General features: G+C 47.2%; 1 protein-coding gene across 1 annotated transcript; it reads left to right on the forward strand.

The window, feature by feature from the left end:
- Positions 1–1640: 1640 nt before the first annotated feature.
- Positions 1641–24257, forward strand: HHIPL1 (HHIP like 1). Its single transcript, XM_075503566.1, has 9 exons — positions 1641–2055; positions 7006–7652; positions 10558–10701; positions 11293–11621; positions 13524–13650; positions 14514–14659; positions 17739–17820; positions 19724–19806; positions 22441–24257. Exons 1-9 carry the CDS (start codon positions 1762–1764, stop codon positions 23043–23045), a joined length of 2457 nt encoding a protein of 818 aa, XP_075359681.1. The 5' UTR covers positions 1641–1761; the 3' UTR covers positions 23046–24257.
- Positions 24258–26114: the final 1857 nt, after the last annotated feature.

A 26114-nucleotide genomic window follows, 5' to 3' on the forward strand; every position in this document is an offset into this window, starting at 1 on the left:
GTTTCGCCGTGATGAGCAGATCAAATCTATAGTTCTTGTTCTACAACTCACTGCTAAATATGCACAGCATTTAATGTTCCTTTCGTTTCTGAAATGTTGCAGGGATGCCAAACTAATCAAGAGCTGTAATTCCAAATCAAGAGGACAAATCTCATGGTCAGAGAATATGTTTAGTTACTGCTATCCATTCTTTGTATATTAAGCATTGTTGCGATGTTAATTAACAATGGCTAAAAATTATGACAAACATTGAGACAACAGCCAGTGTTAACCACAGGAATAAAAGATGAACTGGGATGAATAGGAAGATGCCTTTATATCAGTTGTTTTTACACAAATATGGGATTGCATAACTGCATACTCGTTTTTTGCATGGCATGCGAAGTTTTCAGGGGCAGCGGCTAGATCATGTGCTTTCCAATGCGCTTACCAAGGTCATCCATGAAAAAGTGGTTTTAAATGACCAAAAATAAGAGAGCAGAGAATTCTCAAGTGAGATCATCAGGTATTCTGGTTGCCTGCACATATGCAAAGTTTTTAGTGACCTTAGCAGCAGTTACATAAGCATATGGAGAGAAAAACAAACTCGCATTAAATGCTGTAACACATATGGTCTCCTGACAGGATGTTCCAAGCCATGCAGTGATTTTACAGTCCATATGCACTGTACAGCAGTTCTTTGGTCTCAAGGCAGGAGTCAAAAATAGCGTATCAGCATGAACTCTACATTCTTTGTCTTTTATGGGCAGACTGCATTTTAATACTGAAATACATAATACACTGTGGCTAGCTGCGTTTAACAGCAAAAAAATGGCATTTACATGCGACTTGATCTTACCAGCTGATAACGTCACATATACTATAATATATGATATGCAAAAAACCAGCATTTGGAGTAAATATTTTCCCGGGGTATGCCATGAAGCACTTTAAGGTAAGGAAAGTATCATCGGCCGTTTTATTTTGTTTGGGCAGGGAGTACCTGGACAGCATGGAGGGAGCACCATTCTGAGTGGGAGCAGTATCTCCATGAAGGGGAATATGTCACCTGGGCTATCGAGGGCCACACGGTGTAAAGACTACACCAGCCCTCTCCTTTCCAGCCTCGAAGCTGAACCTCATCAGAACCTCATCCCAGGATGAGATTGCCAAAGGACGCCAAAGGACATAGAAGCACTGGTTGTACGGAAGCTAAGTTTTCTTGGTTTTAAAGACGTCCGCCAGCCGTGTAAACTCAGAGTGCTCTTATCTGTCATATTTTGGTCACACAAAAGATTCAACGACAGAACCGAGCCCAGCAGCCATCACCTGCGGAGCCAGTCCAAGGAACTTGTTTCCAGCATGAGACATTCTGGCGGTGCGTGCTCCAGCACGGCCCCCGCGCCGGTCGCACGGCCAGGTACCTGCGGGTTGCGGTCGGGGTGGGATCGAACCCAAGCCGCCTTTCCAAAACCACCGCCGAAACGTAAGCGTGTCGTGAACGAAGCCGCGTCCCGCAGAGCCCAGCGCCGCCGAGCCGGCGCCCAGAGCCCGGGGCCGCCCGTCCCCGGCGCTGACCTCGGCGGCGGCGGCGGCGGCGGCGGCGGGGAGACCTCGGGGCGGGCGCGGCCGCTCTCCGCGCCCCCTCTGCCGCGGCGGGAGCGGGCGGCGGGGCCGGCCCAGCCTCCGCGCAGCCGGGCCGGGCGGCAGCCGCCCCGCCGCCGGCGGGCCCGGGGAGCAGCGCTGCGCGGGGCCGCCGCTCTCGGCGCCCGCGGCGCGGCCATGCGGGGGCTGCGCGGGGCGGCGGGGGCCGGCGGGGCGCGGGCGGCGCTGGCGCTGCTGCTGGCGGCGGCGCTGGCCCCGGCGCCGGCGCGGCCGCACCCGCAGTGCCTGGACTTCAAGCCGCCGTTCCGGCCGCCGCGGGGCCTCGCCTTCTGCCGGCGCTACGCCGACTTCGGCTGCTGCGACCCGCGCCGCGACCGCGCCCTGCTCCAGCGCTTCTACCGCCTCAGCGCCCGCCTCGACGGGCCCACCTACGCCGCCTGCGCCGGGCACCTGCAGGACCTGCTCTGCCAGGTGAGGCGTCCCGGCCCGCCGGCCCGCCTGCAGCCTGCCGCCGCGGCGGCAGCCGCACGGGGCTCCGGGGGCTTCTGCTGCGCGGGGGGCTTCTGCTGCGCGGGGGGCTTCAGCCGCGCAGGGGGCTTCAGCCGCGCAGGGGGCATCCGCCGCGCAGGGGGCATCCGCCGCGCAGCAGGATTCGGCCCCAGCACGGCGCTTTGGCCACGCAGGGTGCTCTGGCCCGGGCACGGGTGCTTCAGCCCTGTCACGGTGCTTTGGCCCAGGTGTGGGTGCATCCACCCACGCAGGGCTGCATCAAGCCCGGGTATGGATGCTGCAGCCCAGGCGTGGGTGCATTGGGCCGTGGGGGGCGGGGGCGTTGGTGCAGGCACAGGCACTTTGGACCTCGCAGGGGTGCGTGAGCCATGACATGGGCACATCAGCCCAGGAATGACTGCATCCACCCCTGCAGGGCTGCGTCAGCACAGGCACAGGGGCTTTGGACAGCCCAGGCGTGTGTGAGCCGTGGCGTTAGTGCCTGGCCTAGACAGGGGTGCAGGGACCCCCACACAGGTGCATCGCCTGTGGCATCAGTGCCCGGGCCCGGCATGGATCCGTTGGTCCATGTATGGGTGCATCAGGGATTAGTGCAGCAGCCTAGGCACCGTCAGGAGCGACTGTCCATCATTAGGTTTCCCAGTGGACTTTTCCGCCTTTGGCAGGTGTTTGAAAGAGGAATAGGGATGTTGTTCTGCTTTAATTTTTGAGCAGCAGTGCTCTGAGATGGGTTTGTGGCAGTTACAATTTGCAGGCTCCCCTCACCCTGCCAGGGTTAGATCCTTGGACCTGGTGAAGACACCCAGGATGGGACCAGCCTGCACAAAGCACGGTCCTTGTTACGCCCAACTCATGGGATCAGGTGGTTTTTTGTACTGGGTTACAGCATCCCGAGATGTTTTTAGCGTGTGCCAGGTGCTAACAGTCCTGACGACGGGTGCAGAGTAACGCCTGAGGATGTGGCCTAGAAACCTCTGTGGCGGCCATCCCGCACGGGGGAAATTCCCACTCGGGGCTGATGTTCTGTGGCCAGATATGATAACAGGATGATCACAGTCTGCGCAGAGCAAAGCGTCTGACCCTATCATCCGCGGTGGCCTCGTATGTATGAAAATGCCCCTGAGACAGAGCAGTGGCAGCTCTGTGCTGTGCAAGTGTAAATCTTAAATTAATTCAGACAGTGGAGTCTCGTCTGCTGTGCTCAGATGGGATCAAAGTGGCTTTTCAGAAATCCTGCTCTTAGCATTTTGCAGGGTACCCCTTGTGCTCCTGAAAGCGTGAAGAGAAAGCCAACCCTTTTCCACAACAGCTTCTAGAGATTTGACTTTTATTGCATCTCACATTGTACTGGAAAGCAAAAAACTTTTGAATATATTCCTGAAACAAGCGGTGTCCAAAAGTGCATTTGCAGATAGGAAGCCAGTTAGCAGTGCCTGCTAAGCACTCCTTCTGCCTCTGGAAGCAATAAGTAAGTCTCCTGTGTACATCAGAAACCCGACCGTTGAAAATTTGTTCAGAAGCAGTGAAATATTTCAGTGTGGGAAAAATGATTCACTGAAATGTTCTGATGAGCTCAGTGCATCACCAGCCCAGATGTGGCTACAAACCAGCACCTCTGGCCACGCAAGCATGAAATGGAAGTTCAGGCATTGCAAACACTCCAGAACACTCTGCTTCCATTCATTTGTTATATATACAATTTCTATCCTAGACCTGAATTAATAAGTGGGTTTCTGTGACTTATTCAGCACACTTCTGTCTCTTTCTGCTCACAATTCGTGATTTCTCTCAAATGTGATCAAATTATTTTGACAAGTGTCTCGGCTCGTACTTGTGGTGAGGATACCTACCTTCTCTTAAATTGTGATTTGCTATGTGGTGCTGTTTCTGTTCCTTGTGGAAGAGCAGGCATCCTTCCTTCAGTGCTGCCCATGATCCCCCAGCCCCATAATGGGGTTTCCCCCCACCCAGAAGCAGGCCGAGAGGATGCCTTTGGCCGTGGGGGAGAGGAGGGCTGCAGTGGGACATCTCCCTGCCTGCCCCATGGCCTCGACACCCGGGGGTAATTTGGTGGGGGCGGCAGGTGGCAGGGGACATGCGTGGATGTGGATTATTGTGCGGTGGGATACAGGACACCAAACTGCGGGAGAACAGATGCCTCGTTCTGCTTCTCGGGGAACAGCTTGCTTAAAGGCTTGAGTTTCCAGATGGAGGTGGACAGGGAAGGTCAGGGATTATGTGAAAGTTAGACGCTTTCCTGAGGAGTCCCGTTGCTTCCTCCGGGCCGATAGCAGCAGTAAATAAGCCATTGTTTGATGTGGGTGTTGGTCCAAATTCAAACTGTTGCAATTCCTCAGATAAATAGCTGCCTCTGAATTCCTGGAACAGATACGGTGGATTTGGCTAACTTGTCTTAATGTCAGTTGTTTTATTTTCTGGTGAGTTATTTTCATAGTGCGAGCTTGTTCCAGCCCTACTGAAGCTACTGATCATCTGCCCATTAGTTTCCTTGGTCTTTGGACCGCATCATAGTTTAAAATGAATGAACAGACCATGTCATTTGGAAAAGAGAATTTAGACCTACTAGTGATGCTGGGCTGTGAGCAAGTGTAGAGTTTCTTGGTGCTTTGAGTTAGTGAATGTGACAAGACGACGTGAAGGGTGAAGGACCACAACATTTGCTTCAGAAGCAGAGAAATTCAGGATCAGGAGTCAGGCTCCATCTCTTGTGGAATAAAAGTTGGAAGCTATTCCAAATGTGGCTGGAAAATACCCTAGACGCATGCTTGGGTACTGTCTGGCTAGTGGTAGATCTCTGAACATCACTGTCAGCGTAATGCCGCTGTAAATAGCCGTATGCCACCAGGAACGTGGCAAGGAGTGAAAAAGTCATCCCCAACGTTGTCTGCTGCTCAAACACACCTGAGGCTGGGGTGAACAGCCCGCAGCGGCAAAAGGACAGGGAAACCATACCTCTGTGCTAGTTTTAATTCCGATGCTGAAGCCAGGACCTTGCTTTACGATGCCTACGATCTCTGCTGGCTTTGAAAGAGGCTTTCAGAGAACCAGATACACCCCGGTACTCAAGCGGTGGTCTTCCTCTCTCTGAATGTGAAACCTCCGTAGGCAGAAACAGAATGAGCTGCCATCCAGCCCTGCCTTCACATTCCCTTTCTGTCTCATTTCAATTTGTTTTCTAAGGCCAAATTTTCAGTCATAACAACTGCATCGGCAAATGCTCCAGCTCTTTCTGTCCCTGGCACACCTCGTGTAACCGAGCCCAGTGCCGTTACCCAATCTGCCCGTGTAATTTCAGTGGTTTGTGTCATGTGCAATCTCCTTTTTACCACATTAATTGCTGCTCATTTGAAGGCATAATAACCTTCATTTTGCAATGAATGGCTTGACATTCCAGGAGGAAAGCTTATTGTGCACTAATGATCTGTTATATGGCCTCTCAGTTTATTATGGTATGTAATGGAAAATAAAATAAAAATTAAATACTGTGTGTACTTATCAGCTAATTTAAATACTTCAGTATCTCAGATGTTATATCTTTTCAGCTATTGAATAGTGCTGTAATCTACATTAAGAAATAGCTCCCTATAGATTTAGAAACAGCTCCTTATATTTATTTTTTTTTAACTAAGCTGGTTTTGCGTGGAAGAAATACCATCTAGGAAGTAAAAAATGCAGAATTTATTCAAGAAGGATAGTTTCTCTTCCTACCTTTTTTGCCTCAGTTCTTTATCTGCCCTGTGAAAATAACTTAGCCTCCACTGAGTCACATTACATTATTTGGAGAGCACTTTTGAGATGCCTGTCGGGAAGATGCATTACAGCTGGAAAATATTGTGTGTTTATTACAAGGAAAAGCCCTTGCAAAGCAGAACTGAGCCACTTTGGTCAGTTTGTAATTTACAGACAGTTTTACTGGATTGCAGTGGCTTTTTACATAAGGAAAATGTGCCTGTTAGAGTTCTCGTAGCGGAGAATAAAATGAACTATGGGAACTTGATTCAGTCCTTAGGTAGATTTCCGAGGCTGCACTTTCCATAAACTAGGGTTGTGCTGCAGCCGCTGCCAGTGGACCTTGCCTGGATTATGGCCATTTGGTGCCCACTGTCTGAAATCCTGTAGCCTGAGCATCCCCCGCAGAACTTGGTGACCAGCGTCATGATCACGAGATTCATTTCACCACTTCTAATCAGGTACATAAAGAGCCTGTAGGCAAATATCCCCCAGCAAAGGCAGCTGGACCCGAGCAAGGCTGGCGGATGCAGTGATAGCATCCCAGGGCTGGGTGCACTGTGCGGTACAAAGGATGGGTGTCCTTCTCCTCTCCTCCTACACTTTCTCATCTCGCTCCTTCCAACCTGTAAATCACATCTGTGTTTGAGGTGCATGTCTGGATTGTCGGATGGTGAGGTATGGAAGTCACAGGCTTTCGCCCTGCTGACCTTTCCCATTCCCTCCTCAACCTGGAGATGGAAGACCTGAATCTTCTTAGCTAACTCCTTGGTTTCGCTGCTGTGCTGTGGTGAATCTGCTCGTTATTTCATAGATAAAGTCAGAGCATCCAAGATAGAAAAGTCTCTTTTTCCCCGGTACAGTCTACTAGGGTGATGTAGCAAGATACATGTCATCGCTGGTTTTCTTGTGTTAGTGCTATGGTTGGAATAAATGAATAACAGCATGAGGAAGCCAGCTTTCGCCAGGAATATTGAAGAGCATTTCCGTGAATGCTGAGATAAACCCCCTTTCTAAGATCTTTTCCTCTGTTAATATATCTTCAGAATAAACCACAACATATGTTGTAATTAAGGTGAAATTTCTCCAATTAGTATTGCTGCTCAGCTGTTTAAATTCCGGTCCAAGAAATGGCTTGAGGCTTTTTCTCTCTCCCTCTAGGAATGTTCTCCATACGCAGCTCACTTGTATGACGCCGAAGATCCCTCCACCCCCGTGCGGACGATACCAGGACTTTGCCAAGACTATTGCCTGCAAGTGTGGCAAAAATGCCGCTCCATTTTTCGCTATCTCTCTGCAGACCAAGAGTTAATTGCACTGGAGAACAACATGGCAAAATTCTGCCGCTACCTGTCCTTGGAGGACACGGACTACTGCTTTCCACACCTGCTGGCTAACCAGAACCTTAACCAAAACCTGGGGTTAGTGACCGCCGACACGGAGGGCTGTCTCCAGCTCTGCCTCATGGAGGTCGCCAACGGACTGCGCAATCCCGTTGCGATGGTGCACGCCAACGATGGCACCCACAGGTTCTTCATTGCGGAGCAGGTTGGCCTGGTGTGGACCTACCTCCCCGATCGATCCAGGCTCGAAAAGCCATTTCTGAACATCAGTGAAGCCGTACTTACCTCACCTTGGGAAGGAGACGAGAGAGGTTTTCTAGGTATTGTCTTCCATCCTAAATTCAAATTTAATGGTAAAGTGTATGTCTACTATTCAGTTGAAGTTCGTTATGAAGAGAGAATCCGAATCAGTGAGTTCAGAATTTCTCCTGCTGACATGAATGCTTTGGACCATGGTTCTGAAAGGTATTGTACACACATTTCTCTGGCAAATGCATTTAAGATCTCAGAGGGCAGCTTGTGCATTTTTAAAGGCTGTTAATGAATGAGACTTATTTAGCTTAATATTGTTCTTGCATTCCAGTGTGGTAGCAAGTTAGTCCAAGTCCATGTCTAGCTTACTGAGACAGAGAATATGCCTGTCCTCCGTGGATGCAAGTGCTCAGGGATAAAACATTTACATTTCTCAGTTCTGGTATGTCAGGAGTTTTAAATGAACATTGATTCAACATGATTTACAGTTAGTATTTTGGGGTTTGGTTTTTGGTTGGGGGTTTTTTGGTATTGTAATTATTACCCTTTAAAACAGACGTCTGCAAAGCATGTGAAATTCGTTCCGAAGCCAAAGGTTTCCAAAATCAGTATACACAAACTCAGTGATACCGGACCAAAGATGGATTTGGCCCCACATTTCTTTATCTGAATGATAGCTCAACCCTGTGATATTATGAATTTAACATCAAATTAAATAAAATGCAAACCACTATGCTATTACTGAGTGCATTGTGATTGGAAATTTCATTTGTTTGAGTCTGATCCTGCAGTTGATCCACATTAATATGCACAGATAATTAGAGGTTTGTTTGTGGAGACAGTCTATAGATTTATAACCTGGTGCAGAACCACATAATAGAACCACTGTTTTAAGAGACCCTTGAATAGTATTAATGTTAAGATTTTTGCTTTGTTACATGGGTTATATAAGGGCTTTCCAAATACCTTGCAGTGGGTGATTCTAGCTCAAAAATGCACATAGCCTAATGATAGAAAGGGGATGCTGGTTTATAAAGCAATGACAGCCGTTCAGTGTAAGCAGCACCGTAGATGACAGGTAAGGGGAATTTAAACGTGGTCCTCAGGAAAGCAAGTCAGGAGCTCAAACCTGCAGATGTCAAGGCCCATGAGCTGTCTTGTTTAAAAATCCTTAGGCTCTGCATTTGTAACATTTTCTGTGCTTATTTAGCTGATGGTTAGTATGGCGAAAGCTTAAGAAAACAAAATTGTCGTCCTGATGTGCTTGTGTAGGCACGGCTCCCACTGACTTCATCCCGAGATGCTGCCCAAGAGAGAGCTCGGGCCGACACGTGGTGTGCATTGCCTTAGCAGGAAGGCGTATGTCTGTTTGCCTGCAGATTTTTGCTCAATTTGTTTTGTTTTCTTCCATCTTCTTTGGGAGGTTGAAGAGGATTCACCTTTGTGTCCGTACAGGATCCTCCCTCGCTCCTGCTGCCGGCTGGAGTCTGTGCGCTCGTGCACAGTCGCCTTATCTCACAAGTGGTGACGTTTGGCAGCAGGGGACAGAATAATTACATAGTTGGGTTCCTTCCCACAATTTACAATCTGATGACAAACTATCAGTACTTTCAGAAGGGAAAAAAACTCGCTACAAATGAGGTGGTATAAGTGATTATTATCATTTGGTTTTGCAGCTATTAAGAGGCACTGTCAGCATGAAATCGGGACTTTTTTGAAGCTGGAATAAAATAAACTTCAGTTATTACACCTGGGAACCTCCACTGCATGTATTTGTGGCTTTACCTTTTGTGCTGGTTTTGGCTGGGCTAGAGTTAATTTTCTTCACAGTAGCTAGTATGGGGCTGTGTTTTGGATTTGTGCTGGAAACAGTGCTGGTAACACAGGGGTGTTTTGGTTACTGCTGGGCAGTGCTTACACAGAGTCAAGGCCTTTTCTGCTTCTCACCCCACCCCACAGCGAGTGGGCTGGGGGGGCACAAGGAGCTGGGAGGGGACACAGCTGGGACAGCTGACCCCAACTGGCCCAAGGGCTATTCCATACCATATGACGTCATGCTCAGCATGTAAAGCTGGGGAGGAAGAAGGAAGGGGGGGACGTTTGGAGTGATGGCGTTTGTCTTCCCAAGTCACTCCCACACATGATGGAGCCCTGCTTTCCTGGAGATGGCTGAACACCTGCCTGCCCATGGGAAGGAGTGAATGAATTCCTTGCTTTGCTTTGCTTGCGTGCACGGCTTTTGCTTTCCCTATTAAACTGTCTTTATCTCAACCCATGAGTTTTCTCACTTTTACCCTTCCGATTCTCTCCCCCATCCCACCGGGGGGGAGTGAGCGAGCGGCTGGGTGGGGCTGAGCTGCCTGCTGGGTTAAACTGCGACACCTTTCTATAAAGTTACACTTTGATATATTTCACCCTTTTCTTACTACAAAAGGGATGCCAGGTGCATAAAATAAACAGATAAAAGTAAGACAGAGTTAGGTTTTAAAATGAAGGTAAAGGTTGTCGGTACTGCTTTGAATAACCTTTGTCAAAACATTAATTTGTTGGTGGGGCTGCTTTTAACCACTCTTTAAGCTCGCACAGTCCTGTGTATGTAATTATCATTTAGGGATTCTTCTCTCTTTAAGAATTTAACTATTACTTAATGTTGGAAAATTTTTGGGTTCGCCTTGAAAGCGCCTGTCAGGATTGTGCCAAATGCTGTACAGATGCACAGATGGACTGGAGTTCTTTCTCTTGCAGTGTACAATCGGATTTAAGCTGACATGACTTTTCTTAAAAAGAAAAAAAGAAAAAAAAAGAAGTTTAACAAAGAGGAAGGCAGAATCAGAGGAGAAGTATAATTAATTAAAAGTATATTCTGTCATGTCATTTCCCAGATTTTCCTTATTACCCAATTTGGTGTTTCTGTAATCTGGAAAATATGCTGGAATTATTTAAGGTTAGAAAATCAGTTATGCCCAAGTAAAATTCAGTAATGTGGGTATAGAGGAATTTGCATCAAAACTGATCTGTAGCCATTTCCATGTGTCAAGGGCAACATTGGAGTGACATTGCTCTGCCCTTTGCTTAGGGCTTGTGCAGTAGGTAATGCCTGCTCCCTCTTTTCGGTTAGGATAATCCTGGAAATAGAAGAACCTGCTTCCAACCATAATGGAGGAGAGCTGCTCTTTGGAGATGATGGGTACCTCTATATATTTACTGGAGACGGAGGCATGGCTGGGGATCCTTTTGGGACCTTTGGAAACGCCCAGAACAAGTGAGAGCCCCTAAAACCTTGCGTGCGCCGTGTGTCCCTCCTGTCACCTTTGGGTTGAGAAGAGAAACTGGGGGAGGTAAATCGGGGGGGGATTTTCTGTCTCAGGTTTACTTTTAACCTAACGCCTGCGCTGATGCTTGTGCACACATGTGGGCATATAGACCTCCCGTGTAACTGCAGTTTCCTTCGGGGAGCTTATCGAGGTGCGTCCCTTTTCCCTGTGAGCAGCAGTGGCTCGCTGAGCCTTCCAGCTGCCTGCCTGCAGCCCAGTTTTCTGCAAGTGGAGGGAGGGTCTGTGAAATGGGAGGCACGTACCCATCCCTGCGGCAGCCCCAGGGCACGGGCGTGCGTCCGTGGGGCAGTGGCTCGCGGGAATTCAGTGCTACCTGAAGGCCGTTCAGTGGCCTGGGACAAATGAAACGGCCTCGAAATGGTTGCTTTTTCAGAGATATTTAAAGGCTTGTCTTTTCCAAACCGGAAAGAATGAAACCCTAGACTTTCCCCAAACCCATCTCTAAGCGAGAAGGTATGTTTAACCGAGGTCTAGTTTTATTTCTTTTTTTTTTTTTTTTCTTTCTTCTCCCAATACAGATCAACCCTGCTGGGCAAAGTGCTGCGGATCGATGTGAACAACAACGACCGCGGGCCTCTGTACCGAATCCCTCCCGACAACCCATTCCTCGACGACCCTAGGGCTCGCCCCGAAATCTATGCGTACGGAGTGAGAAATATGTGGCGCTGCTCTTTCGACAGGGGCGAGCCTCACACCAAGGAAGGGAAAGGGCGGCTCTTCTGTGGAGACGTGGGGCAGAATAAATACGAAGAAATCGACATCGTCGAGAAAGGGAAAAATTACGGCTGGAGGGCGAGGGAAGGATTCAGCTGCTACGATAAAAAACTTTGCACCAATTCTTCAATGGGTAAATAGATGTTCTCTCTAAATTACCTATGTCTCACACTGCGCCGTCATTTTTAATTCCTGCCTTCAAAGCCTGGCTGCTTGGTGGAAAACACATATTTCTGAGATGTAAATCTATGCAGTCTCAGTCTAGAAGGGAACTGACGTGGGGATAAATATTGAAAGTCCAAATGTTACCGTTTTTGAGTTAGGAGGAAAATGAAATGTGCTAGCTGTTGTTTTTCTAGGCGATCTGTGTTGTTAGTCAAATTGCCTGGTGATTCTGTGATTTGGGGGGACAATTTCGTTGTTTCCACATAAAATAAGCTTTCCTGCAGAAGCGAGAAAAATTTGGAGCAATTGTATTTTTCTCCATAACTCACACATAGTGTCCTTATTTTAAAAAAAGAAAAAACCGTATTGTCTAAGCTGCTCAACCAGTATGCAGACTGCCTGCTTTGCAGGTAACTGAATGTACAGTGTGGTTTTATTTCTTTTAGCTATGCAAAAAAGGAAAACTTTTTTTTTTTTTTACTTTTCAAACCTGGATTCAGGGTATTTGCTGGCTGGCTAAATTCCAGTGCACATGTGAAGTCAGAGTGTATTGTGTTGCAAGGTCTGATGTGGACCACATCTTGTGCTGGAGCATCTCCCCAGAGATCCAGGGGGGCAGTGGGCTGGCACTGATTTGCACTAGCTGAGATTCTGATTTTTTTTCTCTTCTATGTGCTATGTGGTGTTGTTTAACTTCCTTCCTTTTATTCACTTAGCTACAAGTACAGTCGTAGTGATTAAGAGGTTTTTTATAAAAATTTTGAGAGCAGGGAGCAGATTTTTTGCACTCCCTTTGCTGAAGCAGTTGTCAGAGAGCCCGTTTAGTGCTCTCCTGTGTGACAGCGCCTGCACGAGCGTTCATGGCAAGCACTTTACTGAGGTCTCTGGGGATTTGGAACAATTTCTGATGCCTTTAGAGATCCTTCTGTTAGAACAGTGAAATGTCACAGCCCCTTTAAAATGCTAAGTGCAGCTGCAGTGTAGAAAACACTTGCTTTAGATGAAATGCCCCTGGTGCAAGTTCCCCGCTGCCGGGTTTGCTACTTGAGGCATCTGCTACATGGGCAGGGAGAAAGGCTGTGAGGATGAGGAGGGGTGGGTACTGCGAGGAGATACCTGTGACCCAGCAGTTTCAAAAGAAAGGGGAGGAAGCATCCAATGGAGACCCTCAAAATCAGGGCACCCCCCTCTATTTTGCCTCTGTCTTGTGTCTTAACTCACATTTTACTATGAATATGCCAGTACTACATCTTCCCTGTGCCATACCATAAATATTTGATGGCCCTTTCAGGTTAAGCTCCCCTGTCTCAGAGAAACAGAAGCTATTCGCGCTGACATATGACATATCTTTTCATCAGTGCCTGCAGTCTGGAGTTACCCATCTCTTTTTTCCCCTTCACCACCGAAACAAAGCTGCATTGGGCAAACATCTCCTGCACGGGTGCAGCGACTCTAAGAGTACCCTGCAATTTCATAGCAAAACCAGCCAGGCTGTGTAGAAACGGGCCAGAAGCGGCACTAACGGAGCTGGGCTGTAGCAGGAGGAGAAGGGCTCAGGAGAACGGTGAGGTGTCTGGGTGATAGAGAGCACTCAGGCTTGTCAGGGATTCAGCTGATATTGCAGGTGAAACAGCAACGAGTCTCGCCGAGCTAGCTTGTCCTTGGTTAGCACAGCCAGCTAGACAGGGCTGTCGAACGTGGTTCTGAAAAGGTGAAAATCAAACTAAATATGACTCCATCGGCACTTCGTTTAATTAAGGTGCTCAAATGAACCTGATCGTATCGTGCTAGTCTCAGAACTATCTGGATAAACAGCTATTCTGCATCATGTATAAAACAAGGCAAGTCACAGATCTTTTCTCCCTTGCAGATGATGTGCTTCCCATTTACGCGTATCCACACAAAATGGGGAAATCCGTTACGGGAGGCTATGTCTATCGGGGTTGCGAGTCTCCAAACTTGAATGGCCTGTACATATTTGGTGATTTTATGAGTGGGTAAGTAAATACTTCAGATACTCACTCGGCTGTACCTCCAGCGAAAGCCCTCCAGCAATACTACGCCTGCCTGCAAGCACTCATGCAGTCGAACGCTGAGGACGTGCTGCTGCTTGCTGGTTGCAAGCACTGGGCAGAGCCTGACTGCTTATTACAGAGGGCTCACGTGGCACGTTTTATATAAACTTTATTCCACGGTGCTGTGCAGGAACGCGATCTTTGCGTCCCAGCAGCTGTCGATGTTGCGGATTCACATCGTGCGAGTACAAATAAAGGGGCAATGATGTGATGTTCATTTAAAGTCCTGGAAGTGGTGTAACAAAGCATTTGAATGCATCCTAAAAGAACCCTCTGATGCAACATTTCCAGACATCGAAGATATTAAAAGAATAAAAGAATTGTCCAGCAAGTGAGTTGCTGCAAACCTTTGATGAGGCAGGCATAAGACTGCCTTGTTTTCCCCCCACCTCCTCTGCCTTTGCTGTCCGTACATCTCCCAGGCCTCTCGCACATGGCCCCTGCGCCGCCTGCCCCGGCTGATGCCCTGGTCCTGGGCGCGGGAGAGAAGCCACAGAGCTCCGATGAAGTCAAGTGCTATGCGTCTCTGGCAAGGTCCCCCAGTCTGACATCCCTTAAACCCTCGTGTATACTTTTCTCCTGTGCTTGTGTTGCCCCTGGAAGACAAAGTGTTGCAGGAGTGTATATGTGTTTTAATATTAACAATCTTTTGTTTCTTGGAGGAGCTACACTTCCTATAGTAGCTAATGTGGGTAGGAAGCATTAAACACCCTTGCAGGTGTTCTGATTAATGTTCATAAATCATCTTCTTGGTTGCTTGGTGCAAGTGCGTTTTTGCCTTGCAGACGCCTGATGTCTTTGAAGGAGGATCGTGCTACCGGAGAATGGCAGTACAGTGAAATCTGCATGGGGACGGGACAGACGTGCATGTTCCCTGGGCTTATCAATAACTATTATCAATACATCATCTCTTTTGCTGAAGATGAAGCAGGTAATCTTTTAACTTTATATCGCACTGAATGGCATGCTTGTGGTTTCTCTTTGGATTAAAACACCAGGGAAGGGGTCAGAGAGGGCTCCTGGGAGGCAGGGGGTGGTGGAGAGGCAGAGCATGAGTCTGTCGGTCTTTAAAATGCTGGTGGGTGAGAGTGAGATTCCCAGCATCTCCCAAATATCCAACCAAAGTCACAGTCCTAATTTTGAGGCGCCTCCTCCTGTGGCCAGCGTGCCACACAGTGACTGCAGGGGGAATTGGAGAGGCAGTTCCCTGCAAGACTGAGTCGGGGTGTGCTGCTGCCCGCACGCCTATGGTCAGGAGGGATGGGAGACAGCAGAAGGCAAACACAGTTAGAAAAGAAACCTCATTCTTCACGGTGCTATGCCATGGGCAATGCGGGCCCTGAGAGGCTGAGAAGCTGATAGCCAAGGGAAAGTCTATGCTCTTGGCTAGTCAAGAAGGCTGTTGGCATTATTAATGGATACAGGGAAGCAGACGTAATGAACAGTAATTATGAACGTGCTCACCCTGGCCTGGAATATTTGTACCTCTCGAGGTGAAGCAGAATGAAAGCCTTATGTTATGTCTCGAGTGAGGCATCAGCAAAAGGCTGCTTAAGTCCATATTTTATTAGTGCCAGCTGGGATTTTGCCTTGCGTAGGACTGAAGGATGTAGTCTCAGTGGAGCTTTGCATAGCTGTGTTTTTAAGACTGGAGACATTTTGCTTTCTAGGAGGGAGCTGCTGCAATTTGAAAAGGAGGAAATAGAGTCCTGGGGTGAAAGCTGGTGGTTGCTCCCTTTCTTTGTACAAGGTATGGTTAACTGCCCAGCCTCGCGGCGGGGCAGGCAGAGCGTGCAGCTCCGGGCTGGGGACAGGAGAGGATGACCCTTGCTAAGTAGCCTCGTGTGCGACTCGGCGATGCAGGAGTTTGTGTTCTGCCGCGTTGCGGGGAGGTCCTGGCTTGTGGTGACAAGCACCCACTTTCAGAATGCCCCAATTTTTAAACTCCTGCTTTTCCTGCAGATTATGTCGGGTGCGGACGTTGCACAAATGCAACGTGGTTCTATGTGTTGCATATCATATAAATGCAAATTTTATCATGTAAATGCAAATCATCCACATTATTCGCTCAAAAGTTTGACTTGGGAATTTTCTCTTTTTTGGAGTTAAAATCCATTTTCCTTAATGTTAATGTTGATGGAAGGTAGAGCTGCTTCGCAGTGCTGCGGCGAGAAGCAGATCTTATCCTAAAATCAGAATAACTTAGTTTAAACCAGCTTGATGCCAAGGCAGAGGGCTGCCAAGCGCAGTATCAAGCTGTTAACTGCAGCCCTTGCTCGTGCAGCGGGGGAGCGGCGTCTCCCCCGTCCTGCGCCTGCGGGCAGGGTCTGTGCAAGGGGGGTGAAACCCCGCCGCCCTGCTGCTGCCCCGCGCTTTCCACGCGTACTCTGCGTAGGTATACTAGAGCTGGGTGGAAATCTGGGCTGGAGTCTGTTCTCAGAGGTAGTTATTTGCCTTGTGTTTGCTTTATTATAATGGAAAGAAATCTGTTGATAACAGTTTAGTGAGTTTTCTTTATCTGCAGCGAACAGTTTTCTCTTTCACCTTTTTGGAGTGCTGGGAGTCTGGTTTTTTACAAGTTTATCACACAGTTTAACAAGCTTTTCTTCATGGAAGTGTTTGTTCTTTGGGGTTGTTGCTCCGATGAATGTTAATCCGGCTGGTGTGGCGGATGTGTTTATGCAGTGGAGACACCTATATTTTTGGTTCATTGCACAGCCATTATAAAGCCAGCGGCCCCATCCCCTGGCAGCTGAAGGTGTTGGGGACACCCCAGGCCCCGTGCTATGTCTGTGGGGCACACATCTGATGTAGCCTGTGTGCTCCATGGCCTGAGCATCCCTCTTTCTGCCTGATAATTTCTGGGAAAGAGGGGTGGGGTGTGAAGCACACATCGCTGCACCGCGGCACGCAGTGCCAGGTGTTTCCCATCCCTGCTTGGATCAAGGCTGCTCTGGCCTGTGGTTAATGGAGCCCACCAGAAAAAGGAAGAAACCAGCCAGGGGTGGCCAGGGGTGGCTGGTTTCTGCCCTGGGAGCAGCCGGAGGAGCTCGGCCAGGGCCGCACAGGAGAGCAGGGAGGAGGAGGGAGGCTCAGCAGCCAGCAGGAGCTGCCACCAACCGCCCACATCTTCCTTTGCTCGCTCTGACCCCTCTGCTCCTTCCCCTCTTCCCCTTGGGGCACCCATAGGGTGCCCAAAGAAATCTGCCTTGCTCACTAAGCAGGTCTCCGTTGCCTCTTTTTCTCCCCTTTTTTTTTTTCTTTTTGAAATATTGCAAATTTATGTTTCCTCCCAATCCTTTCCTCAAGCACTTGAGCTGGCAAAAGAGAAAAGAGAGTGCCGGAGGGAGTGCTTATCCCAGCCTCCCCTGCACAACAGGAGGAGAAGGATGGAAATGCAGTTGAGAGAAAATAAGTCAAATAAATGGTGAGGGACATTGTTTGGCTGAAGGTCGAGCCCTATCCATGGGACCTGACAGAGCTGTGACGAAGCAAATGCCTTTCGTGTGAGATAGATCTCACTTTGTGAGTGTGCTAGAGAAAGCAAAAGCAAAATCTTGTTCTTCTGTAATTCACCCCAAAGGAGTGCTTCATCCAAAAGAGCAGAAGACAGTGTGAACATTCTTAATTTCCTTTCATTTTGTTTTGACAAAGGAAGTTCAGGGTTTTACTGTTTTGCATTAGAGAAGTTAAAGGACACAGATCAGACTGAGATGACAGCTAAAGTCTGGGCAGCTGAACCTGCAGTGGAAATTTGTCCCAGTAATATTTCACGACAATACGTAAAAGCTCCCACTCACTAAGAGTATTTTATGCCACCGGACTGCAGATGAACTCGCACGACAAACCCAAATACAAACCTGCCTTGTTTCCTCCAGTAGCCAGGTCTCCATGTTGGTCCTGGGTTTCCTGATGCTCTCTGACCTGTGATGCAGAGTTAATGCCTTTGTGCTGTACAGGACAGAAGCTCCGTGGAGAGTTTTCATGGCTGTGTGTGTTTTTTTTCCCAGGGGAACTTTACTTCATGTCTACCGGCATACCAAGTGCCACGGCTCCCCATGGAGTGGTGTACAAAGTGGTGGACACCTCTAGGTATGAGATGTTCTTGTTGCAAAGCCTAAGTGTGGTGCAGGGTGTCCAGGTGTGGATGTGATGAATGATGCTGACTGACTAACTAGCTCCTCTCCCATGCTGGGCCCTTCTGTGGAACTTGGTCAAGGAACAGCTGGAGCAGCCCGTTGCGGGTCTGCTTTGCTCCGGCAGTCATGGGAGTCTACCCTGCCTGGTGATCACCAACTTGTTATGGGGCCTGTTGGTGTTACGTGGGTTGGGAGGTTTGTTCTGGAAAGCTAAAGGAGTATTTTATGGGTGGCTTGTCTTTCTCAGGCAAAGTTTCTCTAGATTCCTGCCCAGAAGGAGGCAGTTTTTCTCAAGGTGTTTATCTTAAGTTCCTCTCCATCCCTTGTAGCCAGCTGCATCTCCTGTAAGAGCCCCATGCCCAGGCAGCTGCAGCCGAAGCTGACCCAGCGTGACCTGCAGTGCTTTCTCAGGCAAACCAGAAATGAATGTCAAAAAGTACCTTCTTTTTTGTGTTTCAAAGAGGAAAATGGTTGGGACAAGGAAATAAGACTGTTGTTACACCTTCTGGATCCCATGTGCACGTATCTTCAGACTGGACAAGGCAGGGAATAGTTGTGTTTTATGGGAAGACTTATAGCTGTTTTTTCCATCTTCCTGTTTTTTAAGCATTACTATTATTGGCGAAACACCAAAATACTTTCAGCCAGACATGTAGAGTAAGACTTTTGTAGTTTTTGTATTTTTAAAAGGATTAAAGTTACAGCTTTAGCTATCTGAGCCTTTTGAACTAAACCACTTTTCTGTTTTGTGTTGGAACCAGACCCCAAAGTTAAACAGCCCGCAGAGCTGCTGCGTGTTTTCCTCCAACTCCTCCTGTGTCAGGAGTATTTTCCATTATCTAACACAGTGGAAGGGTTCCTGTAAACTGTGTATTAAGAGGCTGGTATTACGCAACCTTTGTAAAAATAAAGAAAGCAGAAGTCAAAAGAAAGTCATAAGTTTAAGTTTAAAAAGAAGTTTCTTTAGTGTGTCAAGTACACACTGAAGTGTGTTGACACACTAAACACACCTTAGTGTGTCGAGTGTGTCGATATGAATAAGCAAGAACTCATAGGAAAATTCATAAAAGTAGGGAACGTCCCTGTGGCAGTAGTAGAGAGGGGAGCTCTTTGCCTTCCACAGACATGCAAATGCAGACAGTCCTAATTACAAAGGAGTTATACCCTCCAAATGCAAACATCATGCATTTTTGAACCAGTTTGAAAACCTCTGAAGAAGGCTGCAGATTAACGAGCCAGCCAGCATAGGAAAAAGTGATGGTGAACTGGATGTAACTTCTCAGAAGTGAAATATACCTCCATGGGAAACAAATTTGTGTCAAAATAATGTGGTGTTCTACGAGGAAGCCTCTGTAGGAGACACTTAGAGCTCTTGTTTGAAACTAATGCATTTTTGGTACTACTTTTGTAGTAGTTAGTCTCTTGTTTGGGCTTTATGTATGAATAATAGCGTGTTATTTTGCTTCTCTGAAGGCAGCCTGAAAACTTGCGTACACATGACCTTTATGTGAGCTGTTCAACATATACTGTCTGGTTTTGTGATTTTTATTTTCAGTTTGATTAATCGCTTTCTGTAATGCTTGAACCTGCCAGTGTTTTATTTTCTTAATGGATTCAGCAATAGCAAGTGAAAACACAGCCAGAGGACTCCCCTGCCTTGTGAATATTTGGACTTTGATCAATGGAGATATGTGATTGTTTAATTATGTGTTCTACTGTAAGAGATTACTTGGATCATTTAAACACTTTTTTTTTCCAGTGAGCATTACATTCATTGAAAAACAATGGGAAGCAAATGCTCACGATGCCAGGGGAAAGGAATTAATTGTACGCTGTATGTGTCCCTTTTTTCGCAGGAGAGCACCACCAGGAAAATGCCGAGTTGAGCCATCGCCAGTGAAAGTAAAAAGCAAGCGCTTCCAGTTTGTGCCAAAGGAGAGTAAGTGTCACCGTTGCTGCTTATTATTGGTGTGGGTTAGCTGGCAGTAAATATAAACTCCAGGCTCACACCATCCCTGCGTGCGTGGAGACCACCCAGAACTTCACTCTCCGGAGTATCCTCAAAATTAATCCTTACCAGCTGTTTTGGACCTGAAGAGCTGGTTCAAATAAGGCATAAAGTATTTCCCCTCTCTGGGCCATGTGAAATCTTCTCCGTAGTTTCTGTCCCTGCACATTTTCCCTTTTCCATGCTACATCGTACCTGTTTCATTCCCACCAACTTGGTTTCCCCGTAACTGTTTCTGTACTGAGATCCTGTGCTCGATGGTGCTTTTCAGTGACAAGTGATTTTTTGCAGTGCCTTCAGGTAGTGAGGAGCACTTCAGGAGCTGAAAGGTATGATGGCTAACGGGTTGGGAAATAGCTCATTGAGCAAGATGATGGCTGAGTCATTGTTAGTTGTAAGTGAGGGAATATGGGATGAGAAAACGCTCCCAAAAGAATCGGCGTGATCAGCCATTCAGGTGAACTTTTGGCTTATCCAAACCCTCCAGGGCTTTTTGATTGCTTCATACTGAATGAAGTATCATACTGCTAAAGCTGGAGCAGTCAGCGATGTAGCTGAATCTGCAGCAAGCCAAGTACTATTTGTGTTAAATGCAAACCCCTAAACAGGCTATTAGGATCTCAAAATTAGATTAGGCAGCATCACCTTTCTTTTCCCCTGTGCATTTTGTTTACACATGTAAGTACCTAGGCAGTACTCTAACAACTTTGTCATGAAGTTAATATTACTGTAGGATCTCTACGGTCAGAACACTTTTATTTAATTTTTAATTACATTAATCACGTTACACTGCATTTGAGTCATTGACAGTTCCTACAGCTTTGACTTGAGGGAGGAATGAGGACACTCAGCACCTTGCAAGATTGAGTCTTTAAGGTGGAACAAGATCTAAGGCTAATTATTAGCTGTTGACACACCTGAGCACTCAGCACATCTTCACAAACATTCTCCTTTGCAAGCTGTGCATGCAGTTTCCAAATATTATTAACTTGGTTCGTGTTCAACCAGCTTTGTCTCCATTTCTGCTTATGCATTATTCTCTATGCAAGTCCAAAGGTCAGATTTTTGAACTACACGTATAACTAAATCTTTTGGGTTTGTTTACAAGGTAGTTTTCATCATAAAATAAAACTTAGAAACAGTGGGAGAGATTCTGCTAAGTGTCTCAGGAACTAAATTCATGTGTAGGTGAAAACCAAGCATGAAGATTTTGATTCAGAAGCATGCAAACAGGATGTGTAGCTGTAAATATTTTGCTCTTTAGGTTAGTGTTTAGTGTGAACGTAACAGAATCGCCAAGGCATGCGGCTTGCATTAGCTGGATGAGTGCATTTGTTGGAAGTGTATTTAATAAATAGCTTGACGAAGAGTAATATGTAATAACAACTTGATTCAGTGAGGTGAAAAGAACTCCCAGGTGACCATTAGCTGTCATGCAGTCCTACATACCATTGTATGACTTCCAGGATTTTCAAGTGCTTTGCCAGATCAGGCTCCAGCAACTGAGGTGTGCACAGGTAAGGCTGTCACATTTCTTTCTTGCCTTCAGAACCTCAGCTTCCAAAGAAGGGAAATATTTTCATGCCACAAATACAATTCCTCTCCGAAGAGCGTTATTTGGAAAAACTGGACCGCTGCAAGGGTTTGTCTTTTGGGGACAATAGATATTAAGCACAAATAAGACAGTCATATTTTTCCTCGTTTCTGTACTACAAAGCAAATGATGAATGAGAATGGATAAATCTAGGATGTTATTCAAAAAGTCATGATGTCTTTGCAAATGTATGCGACACCGTCCCAGCTCAGTAGATTGTTATTCTGACTAATTCTAAATTGCTTCCTTCTGACAAGCTAAAACTTTTTTTGAAGCTAAAAATAGAGCGCATGTGAATAAGCAAGTCCAGTAATGCCTGGAAACTGTGACAGCAAAGAATTTTCAGCTCTTCAGAGTTCAAGGCTCTTTTATTTTTTTTCGTAAGGAAGAAAAAACCCAACCCCAAATCCTGTTTTATGTGTTGTCCTGGCAACTCCGTTCCTTTTGCACATTCCAGTTGCCAGAGAGAATTGATTTTGAATGTTCCTGATTTCAGCTCCTCTGAATAAAGCATCTGGCCCAGTGGGGAGGCCGGCGCTCGGTCTGGTAACAATCCAATCATTCGTAATGAAGAGAAGAGCAGAAATAGCGCCTGTCTTTAAAATGCTTTCAGCAGGGGAGAAGGGTAGGGTGGGGAACTCCTCTTCTGACCGTGAAACTCCAGCGCCCACCCTTTAATGGCCAGTCTGAGGTTTTGCCAATAAACTGCTTGGGGTTTCCTTCTTGGGAGAGGCGTACTAGTTGGCATTAAGCCCTGCAGTCCGCTCTGCTAACTAAAAGCAGACGACATTTTTCGCTGAGGAAATACTGGCTCACCGGGAGCGTTGTCACTTCTCAACAGGATCAAGTAAGCAAGTTCCAAGAAAGGAGTTAAATAAGTCAAAATCAGCGCTGGTTATTTCATATAGTCATCTTTAAGTAGTGTCTATAGAGTGACAGGCTCATGGTTTCCTGGGTTTTTCCCCCAACAGAGCTTATTATGAAAACACCAACGCCGCGTCCCCAGCTGAAGGCCACGACCGAGGCTCCACGGGGAGGCAGCCCAGACCCCAAAACCCCCCGCGTGCCGGCTGTGGACTGGGTGGGCCAAGCCCCGCCACCGCCGGGGAACCGAAGCAGGACGCCCGCCACCCCAGCGCCGAGCGGCAGGACCCCCAAGCCCAGGAAGCGAGGAGAGAGGAGGGGGCAGCGCAGGAAGAAGAAACCCCCCGGCACGGCCCCGCCGCTGCGAAACGGCGCCGTGCGGCTGATGGAGCAGCGGGGCCGCGGCCGGCGCCGGGGACGGGTGGAGGTTTACATCGACGGCGAGTGGGGCACGGTGTGCGACGACGGCTGGAGCTCGCCCGCCGCCGCCGTGGTGTGCCGCCAGCTGGGCTTCCCCCACGTGGTGCGGGCCAGCAAGAAGGCAGAATTTGGGCAAGGGACCTCCCTTCGCATTCTCCTGGATGACGTCCAGTGCTCCGGGCAGGAGAAGACACTCCTGGAGTGTGACCACGCTGACGTTGGCACGCACAACTGCTCCCACGAGGAGGACGCCGGCGTGGTGTGCGGCCGGGAGGAGGTGGCAGACTGGTGACAGAGGAGCTGGCGGGACTCAGAGTACGTCCCCTTCTTGCCCGACCCTCTAAACCAGCGTCAGTATTGAGGAGGGTGTGCTCTGCCTCGAGGATGCTGCGTCTGTTTGAAGTAATCTTGCTGTTTTCTTTGTGTTCCTCCCCATCCATCTGCCTTGGAGGGAAAGAAGAAGTAAAATGAAGCAGTGCCTTGAATATGTCGTGGGCAGGGACTGCATTTGTATGGGGTTTTTTATAAGAAGAAAACCCCAAACATCAGCCATTACAGATTAGAAAAAAGATGCATCCTATTGCCCTTTCACCTTTCAAAATACAACGCTCCCCAGTCACGCTTCACAGTGTTTTGCCAAAAAATTAATTCCCAAATAATCATGTTTTGCTCTTGCTTATGGAAGTATTTGCATTGTTTGGCTTGCTTTGCCACCCGCAGCTCTGAGTGGTAGTTTCTAACTATGTGTAAATCTATGCCTTTCTTTGCAGAATACAAAAATAGAATTTTTTTTTTACCTTTCCATGCACTAGTTTAAAGGAAAATGATTCTTCTGTAATGCTTTATATTGATATAAGCCTATTGGTTATCAAAGATAACTGCATCTAAGCAAAATCAGATAAATTAGAAAAAGTCATAGCATACTGCCTGGAAAATATTTCTTCAGTTTACACTAGTCTAAGTGAAAAGAAAACCTGGCCTTTTTCACATGAACAGGATCATTATCCAGTTTAACCCTGGAGATACTTTGTACATCTTTCTCCACTTTCCCAAATGTTGTGAAGCCATGTGTTTTTGCATTCAGTTTTCACAGGTGTGACTGACTAGACAAAAGGTAATGTACTGGGGTAATAATCCTGTAATATTTACCCCTTTTTAAAGGATATTAAAAAAACCACAGAACTCATTTTGTCTGAAATGTGTTTTTCACCTGAGTGGTGATTGGAGACACATGTTCTCCTCTCTTGTGGTCTCTCCGCATTTGATAGCATTTTGCCTGGTTAAGTTTTTCCCAATGTAATCAGGATAGGTTTTATCTTGCTGCTTACACAAGAGCATGAGAAAGACAAAATGAAACAAATGTAAAATGACTAGTGCATCCAGCAACGTTCATGAGCAAAACCTTGTATCTAAAGCTTGTACTGTGGATGGTTATTTCAGTTCCCCAATTACAAGTTGACAGTGTCCTCTTAAGCCTAAAACATTGATGTATATGGTAAATGAATTTGTTTTAAATAATATTTCTTGAACTTTCTGATATACCCATTAAATACGTTTTATATTAAAGAATACCTTCACTATACAAAAGCAGACAATTGGAAAAATAGCTCTGTCTCCCTACTTCTTATGAAGTATAAAGGGGAGAACAGATGCATAAAGTGCCTTTTGCAAAATATCACCCTTATTTCATTGGAAAACCTACAAATGCCATCAGGCACCAGAATGTCATTAGGTTTTTCCCATTGCAGTGAAGGTGCAAACGCATCTGTTGAAAGTGCAGAAATTCACTCCAGGCACATCAAAACGTTCAGGGAACAAGAGAGCCCTTTGTAAATTCTTCTGTTAAAAGAGTTGGCACCTCTTGAGCTGATGGGACTAGAGGGCTGGAAGAAAACAGAAAGTGGAGATATAATCTTTCTTCTTCCAGGTTCCTCTTCCGCTTCTTTGGGCTCCTTAGCCAAATCTCAGCTAGCTCTAGCTGTGAGACTGTAAGGACAATCTTGGTCATAGTTATGCTTAAAAACTTCTGGGTAGAAAAAACACCTGCACAACAAAAGTAACTCTAAATGGAGATGATTGGATGTCTGCCATAGACCAATTAGACAGGAATTTCACCATCATTTTCCAGGTACTTAAGTATTCTTTATCTGATTTAACTATTAGTTACCCTACGTCTGCTGTAGCCCATTTGAGCCTCCTGAGCGTAAGCAGAGGCCACCTACATCTTGCATATTGCTGGTGGTGACTGCCACCAACCCCCGGCTGGCAGTCACTTAGTGGCACACAGTCTCTGGTGACAGCTAAAGGCATATGGAAACCAGCCCACGAGGAGCAGCCGTCGGCAAGAGCGAGCTTTGCCGTGGCTCGGCTGACGGCAGAGCCGTACACCCCCGGTGTTTGCTGCCGGCGTTACGTGGGTGCCGCGGCCTTCACACGGGAAATATTTATCCACAGGGGAGGAGACAAGACTTGCAAATAAGGGGTTTTTTCCCTCTTGTCCTTTCTCCCAGCCTACACTGAGTGGGGAAAGCATTCATGTAGGTGTGTGCCAGCTCGGTACGCGTGTCTGTGCCTGCCAGCTCAGTACGTTGTTATGATGCTGGGAAGATATTTCTGACCATCATGGTTCCTTCCAAGCTTAAAACATATCTGCTCTAAATCCTGGTATTTGTCAGTCTAGTTCCCTGGTATTAAAATAATGAGCCTGTACTATTCAAAGCACAGAAGTACATGTACATTTAAATACCTGATATATCATCTGCTGTTTAATAGGATTCTTACTGATAGGCGCAGGATCTTATCATTGATAGGTGCTTAATTTTAAAGGCTCAGGAGCAGGCCGTCCCCATGTGCCGAAAGGTGAGCTGGCGGGGAAGAAGACCAGCCTGGCTGAACAGAGAGCTTTGGCTGGAACTCAGGAAAAAAAGGCGAGTTTATGACCTTTGGAAGAAGGGGCAGGCAACTCAGGAGGACTACAAGGACGTCGTGAGTATGCAGGGAGAAAATTAGAAGGGCCAAAGCCCAACTAGAACTTAATCTGGCTACTGCTGTGAAAGACAATAAAAAATATTTCTATAAATACTTTAGCAACAAAAGAAGGGCTGAGGAGAATCTCCATCCTTTATTGGATGCAGGGGGAAACATAGTGACAAAGGATGGGGAAAAGGCTGAGGTACTTAATGCCCTCTTTGCCTCAGTCTTTAAAAGTAAGACCAGTTGTTCTCTGGGTACCCAGCCCCCTGAGCTGGAAGACAAGGATGGGGAGCAGAATGAAGCCCCCATAATCCAAGGGGAAATGGTTAGTGACCTGCTACACCACTCAGACACACAAAAGTCTATTGGGCCGGATGGGATCCACCCA

The sequence above is a fragment of the Mycteria americana genome, chromosome 5, assembly GCF_035582795.1.
Source record: "Mycteria americana isolate JAX WOST 10 ecotype Jacksonville Zoo and Gardens chromosome 5, USCA_MyAme_1.0, whole genome shotgun sequence".
Taxonomy (NCBI): Eukaryota; Metazoa; Chordata; class Aves; order Ciconiiformes; family Ciconiidae; genus Mycteria; species Mycteria americana.

Excerpts from the sequence above, each read along its gene's own strand:
- HHIPL1 (XM_075503566.1), top strand. The coding sequence starts at position 1,762 with ATGCGGGGGCTGCGCGGGGCGGCGGGGGCCGGCGGGGCGCGGGCGGCG. Across the intron at positions 7,653-10,557 it reads TTGGACCATGGTTCTGAAAG|GATAATCCTGGAAATAGAAG; the intron begins GTATTGTACACA and ends CTTTTCGGTTAG. Across the intron at positions 17,821-19,723 it reads AAAGTGGTGGACACCTCTAG|GAGAGCACCACCAGGAAAAT; the intron begins GTATGAGATGTT and ends CTTTTTTCGCAG.